Source organism: Pteropus vampyrus, unplaced genomic scaffold (genome assembly GCF_000151845.1).
Source record: "Pteropus vampyrus isolate Shadow unplaced genomic scaffold, Pvam_2.0 Scaffold30, whole genome shotgun sequence".
In the NCBI taxonomy this organism is placed as follows: domain Eukaryota; kingdom Metazoa; phylum Chordata; class Mammalia; order Chiroptera; family Pteropodidae; genus Pteropus; species Pteropus vampyrus.
Genome location: NW_011888811.1, coordinates 8,448,459 through 8,458,316, shown reverse-complemented (window position 1 = coordinate 8,458,316; position 9,858 = coordinate 8,448,459). Strand labels below are relative to the sequence as shown.

At 38.2% G+C, this 9,858-nt stretch overlaps 1 protein-coding gene across 1 annotated transcript in view; it reads right to left on the bottom strand.

Annotated features, from left to right (window-relative positions):
* Positions 1 to 9,858, bottom strand: part of EBF1 (early B cell factor 1) — a 368,250-nt gene that overhangs the window by 73,740 nt on the left and 284,652 nt on the right. Inside the window, exon 9 of the mRNA XM_023528620.1 lies at positions 2,104 to 2,230. Coding sequence (XP_023384388.1) covers positions 2,104 to 2,230 — 127 coding nt within the window. The remainder of the gene's footprint in view (positions 1 to 2,103; positions 2,231 to 9,858) is intronic.

Sequence of the window (9,858 nt, the reverse complement as noted above, 5' to 3'; positions counted from 1 at the left end):
TTTTTTTTTTTTTTTTTTTTTTTTTGCTTTTATGGCCAGGTGGCTCAAGGGGATATTTTGTTGAACACTGATTAAAAATAATTTCTTCTAAATGAGACCTGACCACAAAATGGAACCATTAATGGGCAGAGACGTTGTCGCCAAAGCGGAATCATGCCTGATTACCTCTCACACCTCACACCACACATCATTTTCTTCTTCTTTTTCTTCTCCTTTTCTTGTTCTTAATAGCAGAGTAAATAAGCAGCCAGCGAGGCCTAAATGTTTTCGGCCAAAAACAGAGTCCAAACTCCTCAGAGAAAACATTTGGCCTCTGTGGTTTTGTAATATGTTCCAGAACACCGAGTTCAATGAGGAACATTGTGAAAAACTCCCATCCATCGGAATGATGGTGGGGAATGTGACAGTATCAGAAGTTTCAATTGGTCCTTTTCCTGCAGGCCCATAATGAGGCTTGTAAAAAAAAAAAAAAAAATAGTGCTATGTGGAAGTTCTCATGGGAAAAATGAATGGCAAGAAATCCTAGCTTTAAAAGAAACAGCTAATCTGCTAGTTTGATTGTTCTTCAAAACTTACGCTGAACCAATGAGCCTAATTAAAAACACTTGGCCTACTTCTATAAAGCATCATAGCTTTTTCTATGCTTCGTTTGTATACACCACAAAACTCCAGATAGACTATTATTTTTTCAAGTGCTCAGTAACAAAGTGCTGACTTTGTTGGGATGGCTGAGCTAATTTCTTGAACTCAGTGTGAAACCTTAGCTAAACAAAATTGTGGTAATTTTCCTTAATTTGTAAAAGTGATTGGAGTGCAAACAAAATTTTCCTCTTGGGTCAATCCTATAATTTTCAATTAACTAAAACTAATCGTCAGGCAGGCACCAAACCTGCATTTTGTTTAAAGGGCTGGGAGGCATTTCCAAGGGTCAGGATGCATTAATTGCTTTTATAATTTTTGTGTGTGTGTGTGTATGTGCATGTGTGTGTGTGTGTGTGTGTGTGAGAGAGAGAGAGAGAGAGAGAGAGAGAGAGAGAGAGACAGAGACAGAGACAGAGAGAGAGATTAAGAAGTATGGTTGGTTTTGTTCCTAGTATTAAAACACAAAAGGAAAGATGTTTTGAGGCAAAATGTCACAGTGAAATAAAATCTGTCCATTTAATTGTATGGTTATAATTAGGACATGTTAACAGAGTTATCTCTTCAGTGCACTGGTCCTTTATTGAATGAAGACAGAAACAGGGGACGAGTTCCTGGCGACAGCTACATAGAGATTACTGGTACTAAGCAGAAGCCCTTAGAAAGTCACTAGTCCCAGTGAGGTCCTTGGACCAGCAGCATCAGCCTCACCTAGGAGCATGTCAGAAATGCATAGCCACATGTACCACCCAGAGCTACTGGATTAGAATCTGAATTGTAGACAGGCCCCTGGATCTGTGGTTTGCACATTACGACCTGGGGATCTCTTGAAGTACACAATGGGTGCTCAGACTATGCACTCGATGTATATCTACAGAGAACCTGCCTGGTTCTCTCCATCGATGACAGAGAATTCACATTTATCCTGTAACCCTAGCTTCGTACCATACAGCAGGTCCAGGTTCCAATTTCAGCTTATAGGGGAAGAAAGTACCAACCCAGAATTAAATATGAAAACTGCCCATTGTCTCTAATACAAACACTATGACCAGGCTGGAAGAAAATTGAACTGTCCATTAAAACACATCCCTGCTCCATAAAGCAACACAGATGGCTTAACATCCAGAGACTCATGATTTGTCTAGCACTTCTGTCCCTTTCCCTTATTTCTCAGGCTGCTTCCTCAGACATCCAAATAATTATTTCAACAAATCCTGTCATTCAACATGGACACTCATATGAATTCTTGAATGATGATGATGATGATGATGATGATGATGATGATGATGATAAAACAGTAACAGCAACTCCTTGGTCATACACATGGTAAAATGGAGAAAGAAAGCAAGCAGGTGTTAACAGAAACTAGATTTAAAAATAAAATACACATTTATATACGCAAGATCAAGTGAAAGACCCACGAGGCCAAGGGAGCTCTCTGTCACCAGCTGCAGTGGTTCTTACCTGTGTAAATGAACCTTCCTGGAGTCCCTTTGCAGAACTGTTTGGATTTGTAGGACAATGTGACTTCTACGACACCAGGGATGTGCCGAGGAGGCGTCTGCACACGGATGGCATGAGGAGTAATCAACTAGGAGAGACATTTGGGGAGAAAAATTGTCATTGCAATATGTAAAGGACTCATTTTGCAGCTCTCCTATCAGCTCTCAATAAACAAAGCTTTAAAACACATAATTAACCTGTCAATGTTTAAATACAATCTTGGTGGGACCTGTATAAAAGACACTGACAACAATATTTACAAGTGCTCTGTAACAACTTTATCAGCGTTTTCCTACACGGCAGGCACTCTGCTTCCTGGTTTGAAGAGTGAACGTGGCCTAATGAAATGATTTATCTACTACAGGATATCCTTTGGAAAATCTCTGTTTGAAGCAGACGCCCCACTCCGAGCTAAGCTCTGCCATGCCTCTCCAGAAGTTGGTGGGCCTGGTGTTTGAACTGAGCCCTTAAACATGTGGAAAACACAGAGGCAGGAGATCACTGGGCCAGGGCACTCTGATTAGCTGCAGAGCACACATATGAAATGGCCCTGCCGACCATTTGGTGCATTAACTACCAGAGGCACAATCAAAAAGCTTTAAAGGGGAAACCAAAGAACCTGGCTCCCTGGAATAGCTTATGGATCTGGCAGAACTAAGGGCTGTCCATAAAAGGGAAATGGAAGGTCGGGGAGGGAGCTGCGGAGCGGTCACTGGTCCATTATACGATGCCACGTGCTCAGTGAGAAAGTTCATTTCTGAGCCCTGCTGGCAATCAGATTACACTGTGAAGCAGAATTTATTTTTTATTACTCTTATCTTTGTTTATATAACTAAAATGTTATTAGTGGCCATAAAACTGGCATTATCTGGTTCTTTGAAAAATCCAGCCCTGGTATTTGACTGGTTGACCTTGGATGGTGCTGGATTCTATATGTCCTCTATGTTGACTGCAATTGCCCACTACTCGATTCCTTTCAGATCCATTTAGCTCACTATTTGTGGTACTGAGCCAGACTATCCTGGGTTAGCACTTGAATTTGCACTAACTTATGTTTGTGCTGTTTTTATGGGTATAATTTAGAAAGGGCTTTTGTTTTCATGTACAAGCCAAGCCCGATTCATATGTTTTGCTCAGAGACTCACAGGTGACACAATGAGAGAACTACAGGTGACATCATGAGAATCAAGGTAACGCCCATGAATGCCAGCCCCTGGGTCCTGCCTGAGTAAGCTGTCTAACACAGAGTCCCAAAGAATGTAAGAAAGTCAGTACAGCTCAAGTCTACAAGTAATTTCTGTCAAGTAATTTCTACAAGTAATTTCTGCTCTTTCTTGAAACATGAAGAAAAGGCTATCGGCCTAAAAATCATTTTAACTTAGTAATTAGAAATGCCTAACTTCTTCCATAGAATTGCTGGAGACACACAAAAGATAATTCTGAAGCCCCTGGAGACTGAGATCATCTCCAGGGCTGAGTGTTTTGGATAACTAAGGATTTACCCATAAAAGCACAAAAAAAATGTTTACTTAAAATTTTGTTCTTTTCATATTGAAATTCTTCCCAAATGCATTTTATGTTTTCTAAAATAAGCAAAGTATATGTAATTTAATTTGGCCTTGATAAATCAAGATCATCATTTGGAATACCCCTTATTATATCGTGCAGTAATGTAGAAAAGCCCTAAGTGACTACGGAGGTATCAGGGATTGTTTTACCCTGTACCAAATGGCCCCAGATGGCTATCGTTTCTAAATTGTTTTATTTAGTTTCTTTGTCTTTTTCTGCCTGGTGTCTTTTGCCCCTCCTAATTTGCTCTTCTAATCTGTAAGCACTGAAACCTCAAAATCAAGTTTACTATTGTGTAGAGAATAGGAAATAGGCTCTGAAGGGCAGTAAAAGATGATCTTCCAAGATCAAGTGCATATTTAGTCTCAACTATTCAGATAGTGCTGTTGCAATGCCAGAAATTAACACTTGTTGAGGTCCTAGGAGGTATCTACTACATTCCTGAGAATTTTACATATAAACACTAATTTGGAAGAACAATGGCTTGTGTTATTATTCCTTTTTTTTCCCAGATATGAAAACAGTATCTTAAAATGGGCAAATTGCTTATACAAGATCATCCTCTTGTTAGAGCGAAGAGTGACATCGATGTAGTTCAAAAAATAAGAGGGACAAATACTTCCTATCTAATCATAGAGAAGAAATTGTTCACATGGAAACTTTTTAAAGGTAGTAACAAACTCATATTTTTCAGATCCAAAGTCTATGTGTATGTGTGTTTTCCATCCCCATGCTACATCCATTTTTCATTACTGCCTAGTCTCTGGCTGTTTTCGATAGCAATATAGCACCATATTGCTATATTTCAAATAGGTGGTATGCTTGTATTTAATAATTACTTGGGATGTAGAGTAACAATAATTCACAATAATACTTAGGAGAACTTTCAGCCAGTTAGAAAATATTTCACCTGCTTTTCCTTTCCTCAGGGGAAATAAATTTTAAAAGATGGAAAGATACTAGCAAATAAATAAGTGAAGATGTCTTTTTAAGTATAAGGACTTATTACCTATGAGTTGCTACCCTGAGGAACATAACTCATGGCCTTGATGAATTGATTAGATATGATTGCAATGAAACTACTGATTTGAGAGTGGGGTGTTGGCATAAAGCATTAGACTTAGAAAATTGAAACAAATTTTCATTTATAATTTCATTTTCAATTCTAGTCAATCGCTCTAACTAAAGCAGAGATTTCTTCTTGAAATAACTATTCTTCATGAATGAGGTAGAATATGAATCATCATTAGAGAATGAATTCATTGATGTTTTTTCTAGCTGTGGATGTTAGTCTGAGAACAGTCTGGCAGTGATACATGATATTGATGGCTGACAGAGGAAAAACTTTTTATCTAATGTCTATCAATTTGAAAGTATAGGCTTATTTACTAATCACTCAGAGATTAATAGAAGGTATCGTTCAAAGGAATGCTAGCAATCATTTAAAACTAATACTCTCATTTCAATACCTCAGGACACAAAAGTCCAGAAAAGTCTAGTGACTTCAAAAATTGATTCAACATCTTAGGAGAAAAACAGGATCTGGATTTGGAAGTCTAGAACCTAAGGTTCCCCCCTCTTCCATCCCAGGATAAAATCCCCACATTGTTCCAACCTGTAGAACTAAGTCACTCTAAGCAACAGAGGGAAGAAGTGCTCTGAAATGGAAAGATATTAGCAAATAAATAAATAAAGATGTCTTTTTAAGTCTAAATTTTCCAAACTTCCATCATCAGAATACCACTTTCTCAGTTTTGCCATATCTAAATACCACCTAAACAAATATGTACTTAATATATTTTTTTAAAAAAATGATTACCTTTTTGTTTAAAATAATGTTTTAAAAGGAAACTTTCTATCACTACCATAACTAGAAAACTGGTATCCCTTCTCAAAACAAGAAGGCATTACCGATGGTATCCTTAAAGTTAATATGACGTTGTTAAAGTCTAGCTAGAGATTAGTTAGTGCTAGGTGTTACCGAATTATTTGCTTCAACTGAGGCTTTCTCTCTTAACACAAATCATAAGAATTACAGGAGAAACAAAAGGAGAATGACTTTCTCCCTGTGTGATTCAGTTCTACTTACTGTCTGTGTCAAAGCCAAAATTGTCTCCTGTACTACCAGGGACACGTGCCCCATACTTTAGGAAATATTAAGTAATAAGTGATTAAAGAACAAATTCCCTCTGTTGATTTAAATTCCTTAAGTTACAAACCAAATGAGTTGAGCTAAAATTAAATATTCTTTTGTAGCATCTGACCCTACTTTCTCTCATCTTGGAAGTCTCTACTTTCTTCACTTCTGTGACACTAATTATAAGACCTGCAACTTGCAGTTGTCTAATGGTTTACCAAAGCACTTTCACATTCAGTCTTTTAAATCCATCCTTGTGGAATATGTATTCCCGATTAGAAAAGCTGACAGTCAGACAAGTTAACCAAAATTATGTGAAACACTAGGAAGGAAACCAGTCTCTTAGTAAATAAGCATTGTCCAGACCTCTTGTCTTTTTCATTGGTTCCTGTTTTCTTCATTTGCTAACTTTTCCTTTCTGACAAATTATTAATTATAGAAATTTCACAAGTTTTGTTCTATATATTCTTCTGTTTTTACTTGCCTAACATTTCTTGAGTTCACTCATTGGCTCAACCACCTCAGCTAAATTCACTTCCAAATATACACCTGTAGCTTTGATCTCTTTAGTCAAGCATGACATTTTTATTAGCAACAGAGTAATAGAATCTCCCAAACATGTCTAATTGCTACCTCAATTTCAACAAGTTCCAAGCTAAATTTATCTTTACCTATTAATATTTTTCTTGCTCTTGTGTTCCTTCTCTCAGTTAAGGGAATGCTAGCCTTCAAAGCACCCAAAATAGAAAACTTGGGATCATCTTTACTTCTCTCTTCAATTTTTCTTTTAGCCATGTTGACTTTTCCCCCACTGAACTCCACTGGCTCTTTGCTTCTCTACTTTCTCCCATTCAGGTTGTCACTATTTCTTATTCAGACTATTACAATATTGTAATTGCTCTCTGAATTTTCTCCCACTACTTCTGCTTTCTCCACCAGGATTATCTTCTTCAAATACAACCTCATCGTGTCATTCTCTGACTCAAACCCACAACTGTCTCAACTGTCCCCTTTGCATGCAGTAAAGTATATTTCAAACTCCTTGGCACAATATTCAAAGTGCTTCTAGACCTGACAGCCAATCTCCCTTTTTGGTCAAACTTCCCACTTTGCCTTTCTGCATTCTGGAGAGTCGAGTATACCACATCCCTACTGGACATCTTTGCTCTGCTCACATCATTCTCTGCCTAAACTCTCCCCTGCTCACATTCGACTTGTTCTTTCAGACCCTGACCATATGATCTCTCTTCCAAAAGTTTTACCTGATCTTAAGAGACAGAGTCACCTATACTTTTGTGAGAATCTATATAATTATGGCATTTATACTATAACACTTAGCATCCTACTTTCTTTGTGCCATAAATATTTTCCCACAATCTTTCTCCCATTAGACAGTCCCTGAGATCAGCAACAGGGTTTAATTCATATTTTTATATCCTCTGAAGCTTTTAAATTAATGCCTTACATAATAGGATATTTCCAAAATATTTCTGGAATAAATACTTATGTAAATTAAGTCAGAATTCTACTAGATGTTTGATTCTATTAGACACAGTAATTTCTATTCATAAGAGTTCACTGCTCTTAACCTGATAATGTTTAACTCTCATTCCCTAACAAAGTTGATCTTAAAATTAATTATGCACCAGAACAGCACTAAGGTCCCTGCCTGAGACCACTGCTCAGATTTCATCTACATGGTGAAAAAGAAGAGGCTGTCCAAAGGTCCGTGACTCCAGTGAGAACAGATAAGATGAAATAAAGAAAAAAAAAGGTTAAGAAAATAATACTAAAAACGTAGCCCACAAAAATTCAACACTAAATGTTAACAGTGTTTATTTCTGGCTTGATGTGATTCGTCTTCTCGCTCACTCTCTTCCTCCTCATATGTACGTGTATCTGTGTGTGGGGCGGTGGGGGGAGGTGCATGAGTGTGTGCACAGGAAATAAGAATCATATAAATAATTCTGGAATAAATAAATTCATACATTTGCAGGTAATGCTTTTATTATGAAGAAAATATTACTAAAGATCAAAATAGAATACCATTAGCTTTGTGCAATTGCCTGTGATTATATAAGAATTAGATACGTATCTGCATGAAGGAAGGACTAAAAGGAAAATCATCAAAATGTAAAGAGAAGTTACCACTAGATGGTAAAGTTACAGGTAAGTTTGGTTTCCCTGCATCCCTCTCTGAGTTCTCTCACTTCTCAACAGTAAGAATGCACTAATATTATAATCAGAAGAAATAGTTTTTAAGTGTGGCATTACAAAGAAAGAAGCACACATGGTCTCTGCAAGGCCTTGGGGAGGCTTCCAGCACACCGAGGACACCCTGGCTGCAGTAATTATGCTCCATCTGAGCTGCTCATATGAGCATTTCCTCCAGACCCAGAGCTCAAGAGCAGAAGAGGCCTGTGCTTGTCGGCTATGTGAGGCATGCTCCTCGCGGCTTCTGGGTGCAAAGTGAAGGTGTGGCTGTAAGAGAGATGGAGCACAGAAGTGATGGGGGGCGGAGGGGTGGGTGGTAGATGGGGCCTGTCCTGGACAGAAGAGCAAGAAACAGGAGAAAGGAACTCCTCCATGGATGCATGGTGGTTGTGGGCTTGTGTGGAGGTAGATGCAAAACTCCTAAATGGCTGTCTGCAGAGTCTGGGAGTGGCATGGGAGAGGACAGTCTGCAAATGGTTGTTATGAAAGCCTCTTGCAGTATCGAAAGTATGACCTGCAGGGTAGGCAAATGAGAGTTATCTCACATTTTAAAATACATGTTAATCGAAACGTAGAATTCTGGGAAAAAAAAACAGCAAGTCTTGGGAACTACTTTCTTCTCTAAGAGCCACTCTCTGAATCACTCTAGCTCACACTAAGTAGACAGTGGTGATAACCTCGGTGGTGACTTCTGCAGCAATAACCTTTCATTGTCTTCTAACAATGTGCCAAATACTGTATGAAGCTCCTTCAGTGACTTCTGTCCTGTAGTATTAGGGACAGGTATGGGCATTAGCTGGCTCACAGATCCGAAAAATGAGTTTCAGGCAAGTCAAGAAATATAATCAAGAAACCAATCAGAAGCAGTAAGCCTGCCTGCCTAATGACTGCCATTATCCAACTAAAGTTGCCCCTCCCGACGACCATTTATTGTTTTCCCATAATTGCTGGTACCCGTACTTTTCACCCTACTTCTACCCTTGGGAAGAGGACTGGGTCCTCCATGTCTCCAATATCCTCAAAAGTTCTGGGAACATGGTAGGTACTTGAAATAACCTTTCTCATTGGTGAGAAGCTAACTGAGAATTATTTCTCAGCAAAACAGTAAATCCATTCCAAGATAAGCCTTTATGCATGTTTTCCAATAGGTCCATATGAAATAAATACAAAATGAAGTTCCAAGCCACCAAGCCAAAAAATACCTGGGGTTACTAGAAAGCGCACCAGTGATTTTTCAGTACTAGCCTTAGGATTTAATATTTTAGCCTTAATCACTTTCACCATTAGAAAGTTTGTTTTTTGTTTTTTTGTTTTTTTAAGTCCAAAACAAGCAAAGATTTAAAGAGAAGGGGTAAAAGGAAGGGAAGGTTTCTTTTCTGGAAAAATAATAAACACTTATGACTAGAAAAGGCCTAAAGTGGACATTGGTACAGTACTTTTTAGGTGTTATCCCTCTAAGTGTCTGGGTTCTGAGGTACACTGGCCCCTTCACCCACTGTCACCCTCTGTGCCTCAGTTTACTCATTTTGTAATGTACTGAACTATCCGCTCTGTGGGAGTGCTTGTGATAATGTCAAACATGCTTTGTGTTTAGGTAGAGCTTCTCTAGGGATCCTAAAGCACTTTCCAGATTAATTTTTTAATTTATGTATTAATAAGTCTCACAGCATTCTCCCTTCTCCTCAATTAGAATAATAATATCCATCTCTTTTGAGATAGGCAGCAGGTGATGAGTGATGGACATGAAGGAGACACTTAAATAAGGAAAGTGTAACATAAAAGCATAATTAAAGCTT